Source organism: Pseudorasbora parva, chromosome 2 (genome assembly GCF_024679245.1).
Source record: "Pseudorasbora parva isolate DD20220531a chromosome 2, ASM2467924v1, whole genome shotgun sequence".
Lineage (NCBI taxonomy): Eukaryota > Metazoa > Chordata > Actinopteri > Cypriniformes > Gobionidae > Pseudorasbora > Pseudorasbora parva.
The window spans coordinates 30,416,454-30,442,909 of record NC_090173.1 but is presented as its reverse complement, the minus strand read 5'-3'; the positions used below and the strand labels follow the sequence as shown (position 1 = coordinate 30,442,909).

Below are 26,456 nucleotides of genomic sequence, written 5' to 3'. Positions count from 1 at the left end.
TAATGTTATCGCTAAAATAAAATGTTACTTTATATCATTATAATTAATTATTAACCTCCAAAGACTGGAGAGAGGTCCACGTCACTTTTCGCACAGCAAATGCTGCTTTCACACTGATTCCAAAGGTCATCTACTTTTGCAGGTTTCCCTATATTGCAGAAGTGCAGCATAATGGAACATCTTAACAACTATCTATGTAAATATAAGGGCTATGTTTTCGCGAAAGGTGAAACCACAGAGGAGTACATTGACTCTCTTCAAAATTTTGAGATTCGTGACAGTGATGTTTTTTTGGTGACATACCCCAAGTCAGGTAAGAATAAGATGAATAAATGCCTTATACTTTTAGTTGTAAAAATGTATTTCTTGACATAAAGGTTTTACCAAGGATGATTACATGAGGGGCATGATTACAGATTCTGTTACAGGACACGAGACCAGAAGTTTCACATATTTACTGTGAAAACTTCTATACAAACACTGTCTGTATTGGCCTTTAAATGGTCAAAAACAAATGAATTAAAATATTATCACACTTTAAAATATATTTTAAAATGCAGAAGTGTAAAGAGTACCTGAAAACCACACTTGAGTAAAAGTTACAGTGCAAATGACTATATCACCAATTCCCATACAACTTGAGTAAATGTATCAGAATGTCTGATTTTAATAGTACTGAAGTATTTTACTCATACTAAATATAGGCTCAAAGATGCACTAGTTCTTGACATACCAGTGAGAGAAAAAAAGATGAGAAATTATTTATTATATCTAAATTATTATGTCTATTTTCTAAAATAAAAAATAAAACTGAATACCTCAATATTGCAACAAATCAGTTGACACAACAGCCTCTTAAACGTCTACAAACTAAGTTAAGCCTCAGTTAAGCTCAAGTGCCATAAGTAAACCAATATCGTTCAGTAAAGTTTTGTCAATATAGCGGATAAAATAATATTAAGTAAAATTAAATAGTCAAATCCTTCTTGCACTGGATGTGCTGGTTTCAGCCTCATTACTGGCTGCAGTCATGTCCTCATCCCATAAATCAAACAATTGCGTTCAGCAATTTACTGCTAATGCACTCGCATTTATGTAGTAAAGGCAAATGCATAAGAAATAGTACCTTCAATGCTCTTAGATGGCGATAGCCACAGACCAGTCAGGGTGCCCATGCTGACCCCTGTCCAATGTCGAAAGCACCAACAGTGAGCATCAGAACTGGACCAACTTTTACATCATGTGTATGGCCAGGTGCGTCGCTTACCTGGGGAACACATGGCACCAGGATGCAATATGGGAAGAAGGCAAGATGGCAGAGGCAATATAATGATTTGGGCAATTTTCTGCTTGGAAACCTTGGGTCCTGCCATCCATGTGGCTGTTACTTTGACAAACACCACCTACCCAAGCAGACCATTTACACCCTTTCATGGAAACGGTATTCCCTGGTGACTGTGGCCTCTTTCAGGAGGATAATGCGCCCTGCCACAAAGCAAAAATGGTTCAGGAATGGTTTGAGGAGCACAACAACGAGCTTGAGGTGTTGACTTGGCCTCCAAATTCCCAAGATCTCAATCCAATGGAGCATCTGTGGGATGTTTCAAACAAACAAGTCCGATTGTATAGGGGTCCCACCTTGCAACTTACAGGACTTAAAGGATCTGCTATTAAAATCTTGGTGCCCGATACCACAACACACCTTCAGGTGTCTAGTGTATTTCAAATATTGTTTACAAATCTGTCTAAATCTGTGTTAGTGAGTACTTCTCCTTTACAGAGATAATGCATCAAACTCACGTGTGGCATATCAAGTAATCAGTTCTCCCGTCTGATACAAGGGATTATGAAAATAAATAAACTATTGCACTTGTAACAAACTCATAGAGTAACTTGCATGACAACTGGTCCCAGTCTGTTAAATTAGCAGCTAACCATAAAAATATACATGTGATTTATTTGGTTATTTACATATTGAACCATATTTTGCAGGTACAATATGGACACAGAACATCATAACTTTAGTTTGTGAGGACACAACAGACAAAAATTTGCCCAACAATCTTGAGAAGATGCCATGGTTAGAGTATCGTGAAGGCAGACCTGACTATTCCTTGCGTCCGTCTCCACGGTTCTTTGCCTCCCATCTCACACCCACACTGATGCCACTAGGCCTGAAGGACAAGAGAGGAAAGTTAAGTATTAATGCTAAAACATAATATCGATAATTTATATAATAATGATGTTTTATGAAATAAGTCAATTCATAAGTCAATGTCACCTACATGCTTTTTATATGTTGGACAAATGATGGTTTGGTCTAAGCCTCACTGTTCCTCATGTCTTTTAAATAACAGATCATATATGTGATGAGAAATCCAAAAGACAATGTGGTTTCATATTTCCACTTTTCTCACGTCTGGGCCAAAGTTGAGACTCCTAAGAGCTTTGAAGACTTTCTGCAGCAGTATCTAGCTGGAAATGGTAATATAAGACATACAGCATATTTGAGCATGTTGTAAAAAAAGTTTGAACGTTGGCTTGGTATTCCTAAAGATCTGGCTTCTGCCTTATTAATCCGAACATGACACAAAAAGTAAGATGCAAGAGAAAACTTAATTCATACCTTTGGTTTTAGTTGGTGGTTCGTGTTGGTTTGATCACATCCGTGAGTGGTACAGTAAAAGAGAGCAGTACAATATCCTTTTCCTGACATATGAGGACATGGTCATGGTAATCACAGCCACAAAATGTTTATTTTTTCACTATCAACTCTATCAAGATATAGTATTTGCAACCCACTCTTTAATACAGATTGTTTAAGATGTCTTATACTGATGCATTTGGCTCCACGTTCAGGATCTCAGGACAGCAGTGGAAAAAATCTGCAAGTTCTTGGGCAAAAATCTGGATGGCAAGGACATCACACACATTGTGGAGAAGGCCACTTTTAAAAACATGAAGCAGGACCCAAAGGCAAACTATGAATTCATCCCACAAGATCTTTTACTTCAACCACAATTCATGCGCAAAGGTCAATGTTGAAAGAGCACAATCGTGGAATGTGTAGACAAGCTGTATCCTTAATTTATTCTGTAACTATTTTGTGGTTGCAGGTACTGTTGGAGATTGGAAGAACACATTCACTGTGGCACAAAATGAGATGTTTGACCGGATCTTCAAAGAAAGGATGGAAAACTTACCACTGCAATTCATCTGGGACTTGGACACAAAGACAAAGCAAAACTAGTCACACAAGAAGACTAGTTTCTTTAGGACCAGAAACAAATCATTTAGCAGCTATATTTAATTACAGTGTTAACTGCACAACTTACTGTAATACCATTCATTTACATTTATGCATTTCACAGGCACTTCAAGGTATGATGGTTATTCGCTGAGAATCAAACCCATAGCCTTGGCTTTCCTAGCACCACGCTTTAACAAGATTAAATAGCTCTGAATCAATTCTTAAAAGAAAGTTTGTATTTGTATTGCCCTCTAGAACCTAATATGTAATAATTAAACTTGCAAAAGCAATCAAACCTGAGCGTTCTCATTTCTAAACAGACAGAGACATCACCACAGCACATGAATAATCAATGAACTTTATTCAGCATTGAAACACATAATGCTGGTAAATTTGGTAGTTAATGAGGCCTTAATTGTCTTCATCTGTTGGAGGAAATTAAAAAATATGTAAGAAAAAAAAGGTAACTGGATAAAAGGTATGGATAAACGTGTTGAAGTGCCAAACAATCAGTTATCCTCACCCTCTTCATCTTCTTCCTCGTCCTCATCATCCTCCTCTTCATCTTCATCTGAGCTGAAGGTTCCATCAGGCAGGCTGTACACCCTAATTACTTGCTGTTAAGGAACACAAAAGAGAGTTATGCATTCACAAATGTAAATAATGGCAGCAAAATACTTTGTGATGTTAATTTTAGCTGTAATGCTGAGCCAGTAGAAATCACCTTGGCAACGCAGTATAAAATAGTACATTTCATTTCTACTCAAGTTATGTTCATGATAAAGAATGTTTAGATAAATATATACAAAACAACCCCTTGAAAGACATTTGGTGCTTCCTAATGCATTTCAGTATGTCAAAGATCTCGATTCTGCAATGCAAACGACTAAGTTACACATCTTCCACTTTACCTTATTAGGGTCTTTGAGGATGAGGTATTTGCCCTCCTCCAGCTTGCGACAGATGTCGATCACACAGCGCAGGATGCCCCAGGCATTCTCCATGCTCAGGTTAATTTGGCTGGCAAACTCGTTGGGCTTGAACTGCTGTGTGCCAAGGACGACATGCCTAGATGAGTCCTTGACATGATAACGGGAGACGTACCTGAAGAGAAAGGGAAACGTAGTGAGAAATCAGACATGAAAAGAATGAAAGAAAATCAAAACAACATGTCAAGACGGTGGTATTGTACCCTAATTTGAGGTACTCGGATCCTGCAAGAATTGCACAGCAGGTCCAACGAGCCAATTTGTAGCTGTTGTTCTTCAGCTCTGTGGCTAGAACAGCTCCCCTCTGGGAATCCAGTTTCTGTCTCCAGTCCACTCCATTGCAGTACTGTACGAAGCACAAAATTATATCACCTGTATCTCTGAAATGGCCAAATACAATTATCCATCTCTCTTTTTGTGTCTTACTCGGGAGTCCCACTCGTTCAGGGTCTTGACATTGATGAAAGAGACTTCTCCGTTTGCACCGGTCATCACTCCATCATGCTCACAGCGGACCATGAGGTCAATGTCATCCCCCAGCTTCCACCGCCGGTACCTGAAAATCAGTCAGGGCAAGTCAATATTTTGAATTCAATATGCTTTTATTTATGTCCTTTATAATAAATACATTCTTCATTCTTAGGTTTATTTCAAACAGCACTCAAAAATGGCTTATATAATTTTTAGGCTCAAATCACCATGTATCAAAATGTGTGACCAAGTCAATTTAGGAGACCATAAAATCAATGTTGCTGATCAGAATGAAATACATTTGCAATCAAAATATAAATTATATATATGGGACAATGATGTGACGCCAACATTTTCTGTCCGATTGCATTTTTTCCCGTTTAAATCTGGTTTAAATGCATTAAAAGGTACCATATGTATGCAGTAACTCCTCCCATATATGTAGTCACTTTAATTTTTCAAAAAACAGTTATTTTTAAAGTTTCTGTTATTTAAAGCGTCAAAATATCATGTGGTGCAACCGTCCGGCCATAACTTCTGTTTTGGAAACATCTTTGAAATTACTCTAAATATACACACAAACATTTTCTGATGATGTCAATTTTATGAAATATCATGTGGTGCGACCATAAAAAAACTACACGTTTTTGGACTTTATGCTGAAATCCATTCAGAGACAGGAAGGACGCATTGAAGCAGCATGCAGGTTAACGGCTGGTATGCAGTTAGCACATTTGGATACCATGTGGTGCGACCTCAAAAAAAAAAAAAAAGTATTAAGTTATTTCTACAAATAAATATTTTTATTATAAATTTCATAGTGACCTTTAGTGGGAATCTAGCTTATTTTGTTTAGGTGGCCAAATCTATTTATTATCCAATTTGGGTCATTTACAAACATTTCAGACGGTTTATTTTTAATCCTGCCTTTAAAGTTGTCTAAATTAAGTCCTTAGCAATGAATATTACTACTAATAATATAATTTGTATATACTTATAGTCAGAAATTTACAAAATATCTTCATGGAACTTGGATCTTTACTCAATATCCTAATGATTTCTGGCATAAAAGAAAAATCGATAATTTTGACCCATGGTCAGCTATTGCCACAAATATACCTGTGAGACTTATGGCTGGTTTTGTGTTCCAGGGTCACAAATGTGCATTAACTTAATTTTTATCAGAACCATCATGAACAGCTTTAATTCAAAATTATTATTTTTTCCATCATCTCCATGATCAAGTTAGATGAAATGTTGGATTTTTTAAATTATATTTTTATAAAAAATATATATAAAATGTCTGTTCACGTTCATTAAAACAATTCTGTGAAATTAATACAATATGGTTAAAAACTATTTTTGTATAAAATTAATTGTTTATTGATCTCTTTAAATAGATTTTTAATAATATTCGAGATCATGTCATTTGGAGCGACCACTCATCACGTGGTGTGACCAATAATAGCAATAACCTATTAAATAAATACAAATTAAATATAAAATTTCTGTAGCTGAAAATAGGAATCACGGATACAGAATGCTTAAGAGAATGATATTTTAAAAACATTTTTATCAGTTTTATGAAATTTACAATAAAAATAAGTCAATTAACTACACTTAAGAAGGCAACTCTGAAATTAAAAACAAAAATGTCATCTTTGGCAAAAACTTCAAAAAGAAATGCAAATACTTTGTTTATAAACACTTTAATGACAGAGAACTTATTAAAAAAAATGTAAGCATGTTAAGGAATTAAATTAAATTAAAATTAAGATAAATCACAGTCACACCATGCGCATGACATTTAAGGCCACGGCAAATTGATCTACATGAAAAAAAAGTAAAATCACTTAATTTGAAAATGTAATATGAATTTATGTGTACACAACATTCTTAATGTTTGAACAATTGCAATAGATATTATTTTTTGTATTTTAATTGACCTGTTAAAAATCCTTATAAGTCATTGACCTATTTTATATATCGTATTTCCCAGACTATAAGTCACCTTAGTCAAAAAATGCGTCATGAAAAGAAAAGAAAAAAACCTTTCCAAGTCACACTGGACTATAAATCGCATTTATTTAGAAATGAATTTCACAAAATCCAACACAAAGAACAGAAATTTATTCTGAAAAGGCACGTCATTCAGCTACACAACAGCACACAGACCAACTGGCTGAATAGGTGTCCGGTATGTTAACGTAACACATTAACTTATTTAGCTACACAATAGCATAAGGAACATACCTAGGAAGCTGATTAGACTAAATTAACATAAGCCAGCCAGCGAGTCCAACAAGCAAGTTACGGGTAAGCAAGTTCACCAAACTCCCGATCTCATTCCACATAACTGAATCCATTGAATTCTACATTGCATGGTTGCATGGAGCATCCTCCAGGTTGCCGTGAAGCTGTGCTCTCCATCCACCATTCACTCCTCCCACAGACGACTGCCTTAAAGCTCCGAGTCACAGAGATGTCGAGTGGCTGGAGTACTTTTGTTAAGGCTCTAGGGATGATGACAGGTATGGAGTTGCAAGCTTTTATTTTATCTTTGATCTGTGGCGTTACATGCTCTTGAGATACGGTCCATATCAAGCAGGGCTTTGCGCGTTTTAAAGAAGCCATCAGGATGCTTAGTGTAGCACTTTGTAAGAACATTCTTAATGTTTGAACAAGCCAAATATTCTATAAGCCAAATGAATAAGCCAAATATTCATCAATCTCATTCACGGCCACGACTACTGTTGGGGGAGATTCGTCTTTGGGCATGGTATTCTGTTTGAAAATGACCATCTCCACAAGATGCAAGCACCACTGTGAAGTGTGATTTCTCATGACCAGCTGTCACTATATTCTTTTCTGCCCTTTCTTTGCGACACTTCGGCCCATGGGGATGTCAAACGTGAGGGGGACCTTGTCCATGTTGATAATATGATCAGGTGACATGTTTTCAGTTACCTGGTTTTCAACAACCTCATGGAAACTGTCGACCTTGCCATGGAAGTCTGCTGGCAGTTTCTGACACAACGTTGTCCGTGCTGATAGAGAGACGGTTGCGTTGCATGAAGCGTCAACACCGAGAAGGCCTGACTGTAAAGTCATTTATATTCATCTCCTTGGCAACTACCAGGGCATGGAGACATAACTGCTCTGTTGACAAGCCTCTCCTGGCAGAGCGTTGTTCAAGCACCCATCTGTGGACTCGTTTCTCCAGCTCTGGCCATCTTGCTTTCAGTCCGCAATTAGCTTTCTTTGTTTTCATTACAGTTAAAGTAACCTCTGCTTTTCACCAGTCCCTCACAAGTTTCTCACTCACTCCAAACTTTCTTTCTGCAGCTCGACTACCGTTTTCGGCTGCATAATTAACTACCTGCAGTTTGTTAACTGCATAATAGGATTTTCTTTTTTGTGGGGCTTTTTGTTTATGTTCAGTCTTTGTCAGTTGTCTGTAAGTTAATATTTCAGTGAATAGTTTTTTTAGTTCTTTTCAGTTAATTTTTCAAGGGGTAGGCTACAGGAGCAGCATAGTGCGCCCTCTCGAGGCTGTAGACGTAAATGTCTTCTCGTCAGTCAGTATGAATTAATTCCAGACATCCAGGGTACAAAACTCCCGTTCGACCACATCCCAAAGATGCTCTATTGGGTTGAGATCTGGTGACTGTGGGGGCCATTTTAGTACAGTGAACTCATTGTCATGTTCAAGAAACTAATTTGAAATTATTTGAGCTTTGTGACATGGTGCATTATCCTGCTGGAAGTAGCCATCAGAGGATGAATACATGGTGGTCATTAAAGGGATGGACATGGTCAGAAACAATGCTCAGGTAGGCTGTGGCATTTAAACAGAGAATGGGCCTAAAGTGTGCCAAGAAAACATCCCCCACACTATTACACCACCACCAGCCTGCACAGTGGTAACAAGGCCTGATGGATCCATGTTCTCATTCTGTTTATGCCAAATTCTGACTCTACCATCTGAATGTCTCAACAGAAAATGAGACTCAGACCAGGAAGCATTTTTCCAGTTTTTCCAAAACTGTCCAATTTTGATGAGCTTGTGCAAATTGTAGCCTCTTCTTCCTATTTGTAGTGGAGATGAGTGGTACCCGGTGGAGTCTTCTGCTGTTGTAACCCATCTGCCTCAAGGTTGTGTGTGTTGTGGCTTCACAAATGCTGTGCTGCATTCTTTGGTTGTAGCGAGTGGATATTTCAGTCAAAGTTACTCTTCTATCAGCTTGAATCAGTCGGCCCATTCGCCTCTGACCTCTAGCATTAACAAAGCATTTTCGCCCACAGGACTGCCGCAGACTGGACGTTTTTCCCTTTTCACACCATTCTTTGTAAACCCTAGAAATGGTTGTGCGTGAAAACCCAAGTAACCGAGCAGATTGTGAAATACTCAGAACGGCCCATCTGGCACCAACAACCGTTCAGGAGATTGTCTTGACCAGGACACTTTAGGACAGGGGTCTTCAACTAAAATAGCTTGGGGTCCAGAAAAAAAACCTCACTCACCGGCCGAGGTCCGGACAATAATATACCTAAAAACATGAATTGATGTCTTTTTGCCAGACTAAAGAAATGAGTGTAGATTAAAATGTCTTCATTGAACAAAATATAATATATTATCATATAGATAAAGAATGTATTTTCAAATTGTTAAAGCAAACATAGGTGATCCTTCACAAAATGTATTTCATTTTGAGGTCTTTCTGTTTAAGTTGCGTTGGTACAAAATATATAATTCAACCAGTAACCATGTCTGACAAAAATATGATGAATGAAAAAATGCCTTCATCTCTAAATCTGCACTGAAAATACATTAATTTCAACATTACTAGCAACTAAAGTGCTTTTTCTGCTGCACGGAGATAAACAGTAACAATAAATGAACACAAACCCTCCTGGTTAAAAAACAAAACCGAAATCTCATAATTTTATGTTCATTGACATGTAGTCTCTACCTAACTAAATGTAGGCTCTCTTCAGCACTGCTCTCTGTGCTTCAAATTGCACTGGTAAAAAATCATTAGCAATTTCATCCAGAAACACAAACAGGCAAAAATAAAGTGCCACAAGTGCTGGAAAAATGAAAAAGTGCACAAAATATTTTCTCTCTTCATTTCAACTGTTCCTTTAAATCCAGAAAAACATAAATAACCTCTCAAAAGGCTGAGCTGAGTTGAACTTAAAGATGGAATGGAAGCATAAACATTCCTGGTTCCAAAAAAAAAATTAAATAATAAAAAAGTGAATATAGCTACATTGTCTGACCTTCAGTGCATGTGAGAAATTGGCTCATTTATTTTCTGCGCCCTTACCTCCGTCTGCTGAGGATAAAGGGGTCTTTAAAATATGTATGGCTGAATCCGAAATCGCCCCTATACCCTAAATAGGGCATTATTTGAGGGGACTGCCATTTGTAGTGGCGTCCGAAACCACAGTGGACATGTTTGAGTGTACTCACATGTTGCCCCGCAATAACGAGTGTACAGCCGATGTACACACAACAGCTGTCCAACTTCACGCACTCGTTTTCATTCACTCCTTTAAGTGAACTGTAATAGTGGACTAACGTAGGGAATAGTGAATGAGGGTTAAGGGGCCAATTTTTGATTCAGCCTGTTTTGCACGCCGCTTTCTTCAGGCTATTCACTGCAGGCGTGACTGAGAGAATGCACATTTATATATATATATATATATATATATATATATATATATATATATATATATATATATATATGCTATAGCTACTTTATTAATTGAATTCATAAAGACAACCATATTATATATTTTTTTCTTAAGATTTCCCACAAATTCTGTGTTGTGTATTTTCTAGTTATCAAATGAAGATAATATTAATTTATACTTAATGAAACTTGAGCTTTATAGGCTTACTGTTAAAATTAAAACATGGAAGACATTTTTTGATACATTACTTAAAAAATAAAGTTTTGATAGTTCATAATTATTACATTAGTGTTAGTGTTATTATTAAACTGAGACGTCTCTAAACTCTTCGGTACAAGAGTGATATATTTCTCAAGATAAACCGAACTTTTATTTTGACAGGTTGTCGTGTATAACTGTCTCTGTCTCTCTTTGTGCGTGTTGATCACATGACAGTAGTTTTTCTCAAATGAAATGGTAAAATGCTGATGAAGTGATTTAACTCTCAGAGCTGCTCTGGAGATGACGGACATGCGTTTATGTCCTCATTTGAGACAGAAACACGTGATTATCACGCGCAATTCGATGTGTGTTTGGTAAATAAACTGCGGGTCAGAGGCATTCATCACACAAACACGCAGGACACTCAGGATTCACAAATAGTATTTTTGCTGTTTAATATTTAAAGACACTACACCAGTCTATATCACTAGATGCGTTCCCAATCTCAGGTTCCAAATGTGGTAGCCTACCGATTGATTTAATGTGAATCGTTGGGTTGTACCGACGTAATTTCTCGGTGCATTTAAAAGTACCCAACCCTTGTAAACAGTCACATGATTTAACTTCTTACCCACATCATGAATTACTGCCTAAAGCCTGTTTATACTTTCGCCTGGCACCGCAGTGCGAGCCTCCGCTGACTGCGCGCGCATCTCCCCAAACGGACGAGGCATTTACTTGACGCTTTTTTTTTAGACTGAAAAACCAAACTGGTTTTCACAAAAAACGCACAAAGTGGTTGCTTGTGTGATGAGATGTACTAATATACGTCTGTTCGATTATAGAAATTATAATCTATAATTAAATAAAAATTATAGAAGAGGTCAGCACATACCTGTAAGCAACAGACGCCACCTCACTTTTCTCCATGTCCTCCTCAACAAATGGGTTAGGATTGGGGAACTTGTACCTCTCACCTCCCTGACCACAAAGCAACAAAAATGCATTCACACAAATGTCTTTGTTTGAAACAGAATATGGAAGTTAATGTATCATGCCAATGACTGTTTACTGTGGAAAAACAAGCATACCATTCTAAGACACTGCTGGCTGAAGTTGTGGTTGATGTAGGTGGCTTCCATGGCCAGGTTTCGGGGGGAGTTTAGGGAACTGCCCTCATCCTGAGGTGGCTCATTCGCAGTCTCACTCACGGTAAGCAGGTCTACAAGGGAGAATGAGTTTAAGCTTTAAAACTTCATGTAGATCAGGGCTTAAAGGAAGTGTATGCAAGAAATATATATTTCAACTCATCATAAAATGGCTCTGATGTCACTATACATTAAGAAATCATGTTAATTTCAAATATTGATATCACTGACAACAGTAGTCCGGCCAGGATGTTGTCATTTAAAGGGTCATGAAACCCCCCTGCGGCAGCTGTGTTTTTTCACACCTTTGATTTGAAAAGGCTTCTTAAAAGTGGTCGACTGTGAAAAGGTGAAATGGGTATTGTGTGGAAAGAGGGAATGGTTTGCATAAATAGAGGAGTGTCATTAGGTGCATTAAGATTAGCGATACCAACAGCAGCAGTTACAGCGGTTCTGAGACATGTTCTTGGTTCACGTTGGCATTGTTTACAACAGTGAGATTAAATGAGGGATGAGTACAGCGAATGAGAGAGCTCCGAGACATTAAGTGGCGTGCAGCAGATATCGCAAGTTTTTCAGCTCTTCAAATCAGCATAATTCAGTGAGAAATGGAAATAAATGTTATTCTGTATGACGAAATATTTTGCAAACATGTGATAATTCAACTATATTTGTCCAAATATGCACGCTGTTTGGTAAGATGAACAATGCGCCGATGTGATAAGAGGTAAAGTGTAAATGCATCTCTTTGTTGCATCCGCATTTGTAAATTTGACTCCTCCAAAAATGTTAAAAAATAAACATGTGAAAGTGTGTTATAGGCTATTTATTACACGGCTCTGTGAAATACTTGATTCTGATTGGTCAATCGCGCATTCCAGCGGTATGTTATTTCCAGATAACAGCCGAGTTATCTTGACCGGTACTACTTCTATGCTTAACGCTGGCGCCATCTTGTGGCTTAAACAGCCGTGGGTTACAATGGAAGACTTCAAGGCAGGATTCCTTTATAACGTTTTTAATATAGATATTTTTCTTACACAAACGCATCGATTCAAATCAGAAGGCTCTATTAACCCATCGGAGCCATGTGGAGCACGTTATTTGACGGAAAGCTGCATTTTTTATGGACTTCAAACACAACAACAACTACTGCTTGGATTAACGTTAGCCTGGATTTTTAAATATAACTCTGATTGTATTTGTCTGAAAGAAGAATGTCATACACCTATAATGACTTGAGTGTGAGTAAATCATAGGCTTGGTTTCATTTTTGGCTGAACTAACCCTTTCAGCATTCATTTTCAACATTTAGCAAGGGCATATGGCAAATCTTCAGCAATAGATAAAGGCTTAAAGCAGGTTAGAACTTTTTCTTCGCGGAAGCTTTGCGTAAGAGCTAATAAAATATTTAATCTTAAGACAATATTTTGTGTCTAATAATTATTTATTTGAGACTAGTATCCGCTTCGCGTCGGGGTCCTGATCACTCTGTCGGGGTTTATTCTGCGATAACAACCGGCTGGGTGTACATTATCCCTTACATAATGACATGTTATAGTCAGATATGACAGCGCTACCCTAACACCCATCACCACAGATGGGCAGTATCTCTTCAGCAAGCCAATGCGCAAAATAACAAATGAAACCGAAAGTAAGTTGCAGACGCTCAAGACACAATCATCTTCATTAAAAGTAGTCTTAATAATCTTACCAGTGCTGATGCCGCTCGCTCTGCTATTGCTGTCTTTGATCTTGAAATTAGCTGATGATAAATAAAATGCAGCTCATATCTGTTTCGTTGACGTAAACTCCGTGAAATTCGCATATAACGCAATGTGGAATAGATTTATATTTGTTTTGCGGAGACATTTATGTGGCCATGTGTAAATTGAACCGTTTTAACAAATCAGATAGCTATGCTATCAGTAAAAACACATGCGGTTTCCTTAAGTGACATCAGCCTAATATACCTGCTGTCATCTGTCATTATTATTAAAACAACAAAAGGGAGAAAAATCTCTCAATGCTCACGACTGAATTACTCGAACATTTTATAAGATAAATTTACAAAATAAATTACGCTGTAAAGTTTACACAGTGAAGTCCATGCAGTGGTTATGTTTAAGTACATTTGATTATTTTATACATTTTATATATATATCCCACCCCTGGCAAAGACTATGAGAAAAACACTTGCAAATTCAAAAACTCATCTTTGATAACCAGTTTGATATTTTTGATATGGTGACATTAAAATCTGCAGAATTTGCAACAATAGTGTTCAAACATTAACAAAAAAAATGAATTAATGAAAATGAATGCAATACTAGCTGCGACACTCACACTGACCCTGGGTAATGCTTATTGTTGAGCCCTGCATATTAAAATAAGTGAAAATTTATAATAATCCCTAAATTTAAACCAGAATATGATCAGCAACAAGACTTCATGGCCTTTGACATCCATCGAAAACAGCATCACTCAACTGAGGCACATGCTTACCAAAATCAGAGTTGTCTCTCTTGTCAAAAAAGAGCTTGTTGCCCACACGTTGAACAATAATATCCCAGGAGTTGACAGAGCGTGTGCAGCACATCAGAGTTGCCAGGATGGCATCGGTGGCAAACACATTGCCCTGGGTCTTTGCCAGCTATGGATAAGTTATGTTCAGAAAAGGCTCAATTAGCATTACCATTTATACAAAAAAAGACAAAACACATCAATATATTGTCAGATAACCGCAGCAATGACAACTGAATTGGGCGAGAGCAAGTGTGCGTCAGAGTACCTTGCGGATCACAGGGTCATCAGTGGTGGTAACAGTGTGAAAGATCCTCTTGATGCTCTTGAGTGGTTTTTCATTACGTGTGGTGATTCGATCGAAAGCCTTGTCGTAGTGCTCAAGAGCTCCACAGCACTCACTGAGAAATAGAAGAGAGAATGAATGAATGAATGACTCGCTCAAGAGCAACAAACTAATGAAATGAAATCTCAGTGATGTCAGAATGCTCACACGTCGACTGGGTCGGCAACATCCATGTATCTCATCTTCATGAGCCTGGGAAAGTCCATCTCTTCCTTCACCTCCCAGTCACTGCGCACCTCCACCGAGGAGTCCCTGGGCTTGAGCTGAGCCTGAGGTGGCCGGAGAATCGGAGATGTATAATTATATTAAGCCAATGGAGGGACAGAAGTTAAGTATTTTTACGTTCACACCCAGTTGATACTAAAACTCAATATTAAAAGTGCCCATCTTGGTGAGGTATTAATGTCAGTTTGTTTTAAAGCTGCTGTCCGTAACTTTTTTTGTGTTCAAGATTTACAAAAATTATATAATGAGAATGTACAACATGAATCCATTATCCAAACCATGTTTTGTCTTACCCTGAATCATTATGGTACACTTATAATAAGTCAATCCTTTACAATACACAAATCACCAACAATTAACATAGATTTACTGTATTATTCAAACTGTAAGCATGGCATTGTGCCAGAAATGTGGGCAATTGATATCAAATTTTTTATATTATTAACGTAGACGTTAATTGTATTTAAGGCGTAATGGAATATAATTAGTTTAAGCTATAGCAGTTTTTGTGCATTTCTATTATACTAAATGACTTTAGACTACTAAAGGTTTTCATAATAAACACCATAGAAAGAACAGTTACAGTGAGTTGCAAAGCATGCCTTGCCTGTGGTTAACATGGAAGACCAAGTTTAACCCTGTAAACCCAATTTTTATAGATGTTACTGCTTTTGTTTATGAACAAAAAATTACATTTGTACCCGAACTTGAATAAAGATTCAAGTAATACAGATTTGGCATCTGTAAGAATTACAGATATCGAATTGATATTGATTTTCTTTATTGTGATAATCTTTTCACCATATTAACCAGCCTTATTACGAGGTCAAAAATAAATAAATAAAGGAATGGTTCAATCGTTCAGTAGGGGTAAAAAGTATGAACAATAACTTAAATTCACTCGCTCACAGCATTTTTTTGTAACTTTGCCAGCAGCACCAGTTAATTAGAAGCTCTTGAAGAATCGAAAATACATTTTGGTCCAAAAATAACAAAAACTACGACTTTATTCAGCATTGTCTTCTCTTCCACGTTTGTTTTCAAACCTCAAATAAAGAATCAAATTCAGCTTATTGATTCATGATTGGGATCACCAATGTCACGTGATTTCAGCAGTTTCACAAGCGATCTGAATTGACCATTTGAATCTTTATTTGAGGTTTGAAAACAAACACAGAAGAGAAGACAATGCTGAATAAAAGCTTTGCAGCTTTTGACCCCTCTGAGGTCGATATGTACCCCCGATGCGCCCTTCTGCCGGGCCTACACTGTTGTGGGTCACACAGCAGACTTCTTCCCAGCAGTCAAAGCGGCATTACGTTGTAAAAGTGGGGACTCAGAGGAAGACTGCAAGGTTTTAGGGTGCCATTTGGGAAAGGGCCATCTAATGAGTAGGGGTGTGATGGTTAGTACATAACCGTGAGACCGACGGTTATAGTTAAACACTGAAAATGGACTGCATTTATATAGCGCTTTTAACAGACCCTATGGCCATCCAAAGCACATTTTGCCTCACATTCACCCATTCATACACCTACGGCGATGCTAGCCATGTAAGGCACCATCCTGCTCGTGGACTTGGTCAGGTGGAACCGGGGTTTGAACCACCGACCTTCCAATTTGTAGACAACCTGCATGAACCACTGAGCCACTGTCACCCCATAAATAAAAGTGTGGCTATTTTATTTTATTGGCTTGTATTTTTTACATTCAGATTCAATAAAATTACTAAAGTTAATTAAACAAAAAAGTCTAAACTTAATACAAATACACAAAAGAACTAATTTAAAATTATTTTCAAGTTTCAGCCTAGAATTAAAGGGTTAGTTCACCCAAAAATAAAATTGCTGTGAATTACATTAATACAGTCATTAATGTAAATCATTAATGACTGTAAGACCTCTGTTCATCTTCAGAACACAGTTTAAGATATTTTACATTTTTGTCCCAGAGCATATACAGTCAATTCCCACTGTACTGTCCATGTCCAAAAAGGGAATTAAAACATCCTCAAAGTAGTCCATATGACATCAGTTGGTTGATTAAAATCTCTAAGCATCGAAAATACATTTTGGTCCAAAAATATAAAAAACTATGATTTTATTCAGCATTATCTTCTCTTCCACGTTCCTCTAAAAAGATTAAAATGGTGTGAATCGATCAATGATTCGGGTCGCCAATGTCACGTGATTTCAGGAGTTCAGATCGCGTCAAACCGCCAATCTGCTGAAATCACGTGACATTGGCGACCCGAAGCATTGATCGATTCACTGATTCATTAACCGTTTTAATCTTTTTGGAGGTCTTACGGGTGAGGAACGACATTAGGGTGAGTCATTGTCATCAATCAATCAATTTAATTTTTGGGTGAACTAACCCTTTAAAGGCAAACACCTAATAAAAAGACATGGATGTGAAATTTCACTGCAAGTATTAATACAACATTTTTTTATTTTTATTTATTAATAAAATTCTGAAATAAAAGATCATGGCAAATAATGTTAGTAGTTATGGTAATAAAGAAAAGTTGAAAGAGATTAAAATGATTTGATACCTGAGACTTCTGATCCCACTTTTGTCGAACGCCAAATTGCTTCTGAAATTTCTTCTGCAAGCGCATACGATCCCTATTCAGAGAAAAATGAGTCTGAATGTGTGTTGACTACTTTGTGTGTGTGTGTGTGTGTGTGTGTGTGTGCGCGCAAGTGATTTTCCTATTCTTTAAGCAGAACTCACCTTTCTTTCTGCTTGGCGCTCTTAGGCAGGGTCTGCATGTTGAACTGAGTAAGGGTCCTGCGATCTTTGTCTCGACGAAGATTCCTCTGTAGAACAGAAGCACAGAATAACAGACTGAGAAAAGGTAGAACAAAAGAGGATTGGAGAGGTTGGAGTAAGGGAGAAAGAACTTAAATGTAGAAAGCAGATCTACCTGAGCAAATCGCATACGGTTCCGCTGATAGGCAGTTTTCTGAGTCTTGGCTGTGTCCACCAACTGGAAGCTTGTTTCATCCTCCTCATGGAAATAAGCATACTGACTGCCACCTCCAAACTGAGATGAGTATTTATCTACACAGAACAGAGCACAACAACTCTGACTGATAAGAGACTTCAGCAATAAAAGAAAGGTTGTTTTGCTCACATATAGCACTGACTGTGGGAATAAAAATGAATGGGCAAACACTCACTTGTGTATCTCTTATCTTGGTAAGTTGCACCAGTCCAGTCAGCCACCTATGTACAAAATGAATCGCAATTAACTTTTGGGGATTAAAATAAATTATGATAGTCCACATTTCAGAACATAAATAATGAGGTTGGCCGGGAAATATTAAGAAGAATTTACCTTTCCCAGTCGGTCTCCTTTACTGAAAGGCTGGTAGGGCATGTCTTTAAACTTCTCAGGAACAGCACAAGGACCCCATCCTGACGGATTGTCCTGGATAACAGGTGCATGAAACTTTGCCATTGCCTATAAAAAAAAAAAAATAATGATTTCATAGATGTGATTTCCTGCATTATGGTGCGTTTTAGGCCATATCCAGTCAATACCAATAGTCTAACAAAAAGGCTATATTCATTTAACTGCCATAGAAATAAACAGTTTCACAGATCATGATATTGAACAAGTTGCTTGTTTTTTATGCTCCGTGTCCGTGAAAGAAAACGTGCTGTTTACTAAACGATTGATTGGGCCAGACAAAATTACTAAATTATTTACCGTGGCTATAGAGTAGGGGTAGGCACTAAGTTTTGACGCATATCGCGAGCATAGGTTCGAATCCGCCTTTTGCCTCACTAGCTCTACTCCCTTTCCCCATCACATATCAGATCGGAAAGGTATTTATTTTCAATAAAAAAAATTGAAAATATTAGAAAAGGGGAAATAAAGCATTTAACATGTGTTTAAGAATATGTTTCTTAATAAGTTTCTCAGTTAAGGGGTAGTGAATGTAAGCAGACATGTGCTGAATTAGAGACGATAAAAGTGAGTGGGTCCAATATCATTGGTCTTAAAAAGTGGGTGGGTCTTGTCCCACCCACACACAATGGTTCCGACACCCATGGGTTGATCACTAATTGCATGTCACTATTTATTAACAATATAATATATAATACTAACAAAGTATGAACAATACAGTCTATTTTAGCAATACTAATAAAATAAAAATATGCATAGTATTATGAAGTCTTTCTGTGAGTTAACATCCTCATTCTGGGAAATTTTTACGTTTTTAAAGGTTTTATTCATTTCATAATTTATTTATTAGTTTTATACAAAAGCCCTCAAAGTTATGAAAAAGAAAAGTGCAATCAATCTTTTTTTCCATTATAGAAGAATATGACCATCATGTTTATTTTATTATGTTTTTTCAGATGTAGTTTTATGCTGTACTATCAAGTACTTGATTTGTATATTGATATACAAAAAAAGTTCTGTTATTGCCATGCTGTTTGTACATGATTATTTGTTAAAAGCTGGTTTAAAAGGTCTATCGTTGCTACCGGTTCCGGGCATATGACCTAGTCTCGTTCTCATTGGTCGATGAGTATTCATGTGACAGACGAACAAGAAAAATCTAAATACATTACTAAAATATTCTTATTCTTCCAAATCCGGCGTGGAGGGTTGATAATGGAATTATTTATTCGTGTTTTGTCGTAAAAACAGCACTTGAATAAACAGGCCTTCGAATGTTCAAATGCATGTTCACTGCCACGGCGCGCAGTTGCCTCTACGACCAAAGTGTTGTACGACATCCTCCAGGATTTTACAAGCCGCCATGATGAAAAGTCACGCCGCTAACCAACTCATACTCATGTAACTTACGCTTCCCTGTCCATTTTTGACGTAGTTTATATTTGTAAAAAGCAGATGTCTTTAATCTACGACGGTCGGTGACACTGTGTGAACAATCGGGTCTTGAACGATGGTAGCGCGGAAAGATTGAGCGCGTAAAAGCAGCTGATGAATTAAGCAGTAACGTTAGCGCACATGCTGCTCTCCTTATATGAGAACTAAATGATCTCACTCATTCCGTTTTCAGTTTTCTGTTCCAGACTGTAATAATAGTTAAATATTTTAAATAATTTCACAAAACCTACCTTTACTGGAGTACGAATTCGTATTGATTCAAGGATGCACGACTACTCCCATTAGTAGTGCTGTGAGAGCCCGTGCCGTAAAGGAACGCGTCACTCCAAATTTGCGACACTTTACAAACAAAATAAAAGTCCACCTGATTTTGCGGATGTGTCCAAAATTAAAGCTCACATTCTGAGCTGGGTTATAAGATGCGGAACAATAATTTGGACTTGCACAGTTGGTTTCATTTAAATAGTTCGTATTTTCATGTTGTTTCATTAATTTTGGATTTCAAAGTATGATTAGCCTATAAAAACACTGAATGTCATTAATTCCGAACAGTCCGTTCGGTTCAAAATTTTAAATTAATGTACATTGTAGCCTACATCTAGCCTTAGACGAAGGCACTCTATTACCCTGTCGTTGGGCTTGTTGCGTTGTACAAAATGTCTGTAGAAAGGTATAGAATATACATTTATTTTGTACTACATGCGGGCGGGCCATGTTATTTGGTGTATTTTGAGTTCCAGCAAAGATCTGATCTTATTACCTGATCTCATTAACAATATTGATTGTAAAGCTTAAACATTTGAATAAGCTAACATTGAATCTGATTTTAAAAATAATTTTGAAGTATTTCACAACATTTAAGGCCACCAGATTTCTTGCCTCAGACTTGTGTATCCCAGTTTTATTATAACATTTTATAAAATAAAAAAAAATGTCCCCCCACATGGGTGGAATATCAGTGACTTATATCTATATAGTGTATATATTTTTCAGTTATTCAAATTATTTTAACAATTATAGCCTAATAAAAGTGGCATGTCCCTCAAGTTTGTCTGTTTTTTTCAGTTTATTTTTTATGATACAAGACTAAGGAAACAGTGCTTTTATTTCAATGTGACACAAATACAAATGTATTTAATTATGGAGAAATGCATCTGGTAGCCTCACCTGCATTTAATCTCTCTATAAAACACTTCAGTATTTTTTTTCTTTTCAGTAATTAATATTTTAGGCTGAGAGTGATTATTCTGAAACACAAAACCCACTCAACTCCATTCATGTGTGTGCCAGCCAGGCAATGTTGAGTTATCCATATAGTGGGCGGCACAGTTTGAGGATATGTTTGCCAAGTTCCTGGACTCCTGGAGATAAGCATGTTCACACAAAAACCAAAAAGTCCAAAAAGAAGGCGTCATGCAAAATTGAAAAAAAGAAAGATCCTTTGTTGAAAGTACATGTTCAATAAGTTATGACAACATATGTTTTTACATTGTTTTAACTCATCGAAGTTAAGAAATGTCAAAAAAATGTATTAGTTATACAAGATAACCAATGTTTTAAAGTCAGTTTAATATAATTTAAGTTGAAATAACTTAAAAATGTGCCTTTTTTTACAGTGTACTTTATATTCACTTTGCATTGTGTTTGCAGTCTTATATTGTGTATCTTTATTGTGATCTCTCACTTTTCTTAAAACCTTTATACCGGATTAAGTTTATCCTGCTTTCTTGTAACATTTGTCATTTTGACTAGCCCCATTGCACCAGAGATAAACAGTGTTAAAATGATAAATGCCAGGCTGAGTTTGCATTTCAGATCTCAGTCTGTGCCAAGAGCTCTTGTAGTATGTGAAAAAAATGTAATGCATTTATTCATGGGAAAGATACTCTGATCCAGAACGAGCAAACACACGTATGAGAGCACTGCTGAGAGCTCAGTTGAGTACAATGTTCAGCGAAGGGAGCCAGAATCAGCACTGCTGGCTGTCCGATACAAACACACAAAGATCCCGTGGGAAACACTGACATTTCAGTAGGAGTTGTGCTGTCTCCCTGTTCATTCAACATAAAACTAATGAAGGCATTCGTGTACCGAACTTGTCAAGGTTATAAATTGGTATTGTGTAAGCTGACAGCTTTGATAGGATACTTGCTGAGACATTCTGTATTAATCCCATTGAGGAAACATTGACTCTACGTTATTTTAAGCTAGATTTGGACTGATTTGATAATCCCAAACACAACCATTACAGAACAAAAATATATGTGAATATACCGCAAAATATAATATATGATATATTACATTATATATTTCCATATATGGGATATATATGGTTATATCAGTATAACCTGCATAATATGCATTGACCATGACTATTGATATAAAATATTTAGAAATTAAGAGAAAAAAATTGCATTACATGTAATATTCATAAAGTTTTATCCTTTATGCACATATATTGCACATACATGTTCCCATATAAATGCGAATGTTTGTACACACGGCTTTGACAGGGCAGGATATATTCACAGAATGGCTTACAGCTCATTTCTAGTTCCCAGCATGCATTGCTTCTGACCGTGAAAGGAGAGTTAAATGTTAAAGTTAAGTGTTATTTCCTCAATAATATTATAAGGGGAGGTCTGTTAGGTGTTTTAAGTTGTTATTTTGGAATTTAAAAGTTGTTTCTGGCATGTGTGAGTTTTTAGAACTGAATAGCCTGCAGTTAGGTTGATGTTTAGCCAAATACTATTAAGACTGTTACTTAATTTAAAACGTAATGGCTGTGTCCTTTTCAGCAAAGCCTGTGCTTAATATTTTAGCTGTAACATTTGTGTTTTTGTTACAGTTTTTTTTATTTGCTTTGTACTTTCACAATAAGGTGAAAAAATACAAACTAATCACACTTGTAACACAGCTATTCTTTCAAAACCCGCTATAATGTTTTACATATTTAAGTTGCACATATTTTCAGTCCACATAATTATTGTTTCAAGCACAAGATTTAATATGAAAACATTGGTTTAATCACTGAAACATAACAGTACGATCTTCTTTCATTTTAGTACTTTTAACAATCAGTTAATTCAACAGCAAACGATGCAAGATAGTATCTTTACAGTAATGCAGGCTAGTTGCCACATTACAATTACCTTATGTAATTCAATTCATAATAGTGTGTTATCAAAAGTTGTGATGAAATATGACAGCCATTGAGGATTTGATGCCATCCATCTCCCTTCAAATGATGCATTGCTGGTCAATCTGATGTTACATCTCATTGACTCTTTCCTCTCCCTTGTACTTTATTCTGCTCTATGTTCAAAAAACAAATAGCTCATTTCTGTTTGCTGGTCTGGTCTGGTCTGGTTGTCTGTCTGCTGGTCTGGTCTGGTTGTCTGTCTGTCTGTCCGTCCGTCCCATTGTAAATCACTTACGCTGCAACGTGATCTCATGAGAATACGTGAGTATTTTTACGTAAAGTGTGATTCTACTACACGTACATTTACTAACGTTTTCACACACAATAAAACGTACAATACTGACTTATTAACAGCACTAAAATGTACAATATTGACGTATTGACAGCATTAAAATGTAAATTATCGACGTATCTGTTAACGTGTAAGCAGCCAGCCACCGGCTCCCATAAATCGTGGCATTAATATTGTTTATTTTATATCCAATAGTCACATCAATACATGTTTTCAGTCTATTAAATGCATTTTACTAAGTTAATCAACCTAATATAAAATAACAGAAATATAAAATAACATTTTGCTCTCGTGACATCACTACAAACTCATTTCGGGTGACTAGATAATGTTAAAAGAAGACTGAATTTTAAAACCGTCAGATGAATAACATTCTTGCCAACCATTTTGTAGTATTTAGCTTGTTGTTTGCTGTCAGACATAAAAAGGCATTTTCTCCTATTCAGCAACTGGCGATCACAATATACACCAAAACACAACATCAATTCACAAAACGCAACACTTTATTCGTTTGCTGTAATCCAAACCGTTAGAATCCATATGTTTGCGAGAAACAAATCTAAAATTGAGCCCGGTGATCTTCATCTCCATTAGTCTTCATCTCCTCTCAGTAGCGCGACGGCAAAGGGCAAACATCAAATCTCGCGCTCGTAAATTCAAATTTAAAAAACGCGCCCTCATGAAGCGTTACGACATGATTTACGGCAGTGGCATCGAACGCTCATTGGCTCTCGCCTGCTTCGTCACAGATTTTGACATGTCGTGTTTCAGTCGATTTGTATTTGAAATGGGAAACGCGCAACTTCACGGAGAGAAGCCGGATTAATATTTTCATTGATTAATAGCTAACATTCTGCTCTGTACCTCATACAAAACTATTAACGTTATACCACCAGAGAGGACTGCGACTGCAACACATCTTCATTTGAACTACTTTTGGTACCGCTTTTGACATTTTTGCAATAAATAAATTATTGTGAGTAACGTTACACTGGTCTGTCTGTTATGCTTTGATTTATAACAGTACGTTGTTTTAATAAATGCTAATGGGTAGGTTTAGGGGTAAGTGTAGGATTAGCCGTTCAAAATATTTTTTTAATGCTATATTCTTACCAAAATCGTCATTTTCCAACGTTTTACCTTTTATTTTCTTTATATTCTGTATTAAATTGGTAGGTTTAGGTTTTGGGTAGTGTTAAGGGATCGTAGATTAATCAATAAAATGGTCAAAGGGAAATTATATAGATATCTTTATGATATAACAAAAAAAAAAATGTTTTTACCAGAATAAAGTTTTGTATTCTTAAAAAAAAAGATTTCATGATAGATTCGTAAATATTTCACGTTTTTTAGCGGTAAAAATGTAATAATACTACGTTTAAATGTTGCAAATACGTCTATATTTTACATTTTAGCACTTCTCCAAACGTACTAAGACGTACGTTTAGTCTCTTTGAAAGTAACGTATTAATACCTACGTATTAAGGATGAGACCAGGCTGTACATTTGGTAATCCATATTGCAAACAAGTTCTATCTATTTGTGTACCAAATGTTTAATTGATTAAGACCAGTTGGATTAAATAATAGACAAATGTATTAAACAAAAGAGAAGAGATACAAATCAAAAGTTTGATAGTAAGAGCTTTATGAAAAGCAGTTACTGTGAATGAAACATTTAGATGAAACAGTTATTTTGTACCGTGAAAAGGGTGCTTTGTGGTTTTATATTGTACCAAAACAACTGAAAATATGCTGAAAATAAATAATATAAATAATATTGCAATACATATTTCTCTGTGTGTGTTTATAATGCATGAGTAAATATGTTAGCATATCTGATCACACACACACACACACACACACGCACGCACAAACGCACGCACGCACGCACGCACACACACACACACACACACACAATGAAGTGTATTACTGATTATAAATCTATTCAATATATGAAAAGCTGTAATTTTTAGGTATTATTCAATATTGTATATTAACACACTATTACACAGAACATTTTCAAATATACTGTTAAATAATTTAATATATTGATCATTCATAGGGAAATATATTTTCTTTGCTTAAGGGTAACAAATTATATAAGCCTTTTGATCATCATAGGCTCATAGGATCATCAACTCCTATTTAGGTTGGTCTTTCCTGTAAATACTGCTTTTCCACTGGGTTTAGTTTGATTATACTAATTCAGTTGCTTCCCTCATTAACCCAGATCGACCGGTGAAGTGGCTCTGGGGCTCCCTGATGCCTTCCCCCCCATGGCTTCCTGTACGCATTTCGAAGAGCACCTGCTGAGTGCCGTCTCTCACATCATCAAACTATTTTAGTGATTCTCTCTGGTATTTTACATCTGTTCTGTTTTATCTGATGTGGCTTGATAGAAATGAGGCATATTGACACTTTTGGCCTCATTAGATGGGACTGGGAGTCCATTTGATGTTTTAGGGGAGCTGATAAAATGAATTACACTATGGACTGAGCACCACTTTATTTTATTGATGTTAAAAACTGATATGTGAAAATGAAAACAGATCGATTTCCTTCTTCTTTCCCATATAATTGCACATCTGGGTATGCAGTCACACGAGGAAGGCTTTTTATTATACCCTGTAACAACAACACACTTGTGAGTGTAACCTTGGTGGGAACTGGAAAGAATGTTAGTGTTCATAATTGTATATTCTCTTTCATGTGTTAGGCTGTGCCACACATATGAAGCTCTTTACAATCTTGAGCAATTTAGTTTTATTGTGACTTGCTGTGATTTGTTAGTCATTTAGCATTGAAATGACAATTCTTTTCAGCATGACCACAGGATAGCTTTGAAAAGCCCCCCCCAATTCTCAAACAAAGTGTTTTATAAAAGATGATACCTTCAAAATTTGAATTTCTATAGTGGTATAAGCTAAATGGAAACTCAAAACTTCACATTTCTTTTTCACAATTTCAAGTTATAAAGTAAAGTCTGCTGTGTGGCCTTCAAATAAGAACAAATGTTTGAATGTGATTAGGGAAAGAGCAAGAGTGCATGATGAAACCACGATTTGATGGCAAATGCGGTTTAGAATTAGTCTCAGATCCTTCTAGGAGTGTCAATTATAAGAGATCTTGCTCACTAGACAATTTCAATTGAATGTGACACAATTTTCTGGGTAATTTTGCAACAAAAATAAGATAAATCTCCGTTCACAAGCTCAAATTTGACCAAATAACTAT

At 36.5% G+C, this 26,456-nt stretch overlaps 2 protein-coding genes across 2 annotated transcripts; one reads left to right on the top strand and one right to left on the bottom strand.

The window, feature by feature from the left end:
* The first annotated feature begins 96 nt into the window (after nt 1-96).
* On the top strand, nt 97-3,545 carry sult3st1 (sulfotransferase family 3, cytosolic sulfotransferase 1). Its single transcript, XM_067415167.1, has 6 exons — nt 97-313; nt 1,993-2,195; nt 2,358-2,484; nt 2,639-2,733; nt 2,860-3,034; nt 3,117-3,545. The coding sequence occupies exons 1-6, from the start codon at nt 172-174 to the stop codon at nt 3,248-3,250; spliced, it is 876 nt and encodes a 291-aa protein (XP_067271268.1). The 5' UTR covers nt 97-171; the 3' UTR covers nt 3,251-3,545.
* Nucleotides 3,546-3,759: 214 nt separating this feature from the next.
* On the bottom strand, nt 3,760-20,096 carry eif3d (eukaryotic translation initiation factor 3, subunit D). The gene is made up of 15 exons (XM_067415178.1): nt 19,957-20,096; nt 18,197-18,322; nt 18,039-18,084; nt 17,783-17,919; nt 17,590-17,675; nt 17,408-17,480; nt 14,776-14,897; nt 14,551-14,683; nt 14,265-14,412; nt 11,703-11,833; nt 11,507-11,592; nt 4,666-4,795; nt 4,443-4,585; nt 4,162-4,354; nt 3,760-3,867 (listed from the first exon to the last, which is right to left on the bottom strand). The coding sequence occupies exons 2-15, from the start codon at nt 18,317-18,319 to the stop codon at nt 3,760-3,762; spliced, it is 1,659 nt and encodes a 552-aa protein (XP_067271279.1). The 5' UTR covers nt 18,320-18,322; nt 19,957-20,096.
* Nucleotides 20,097-26,456: the final 6,360 nt, after the last annotated feature.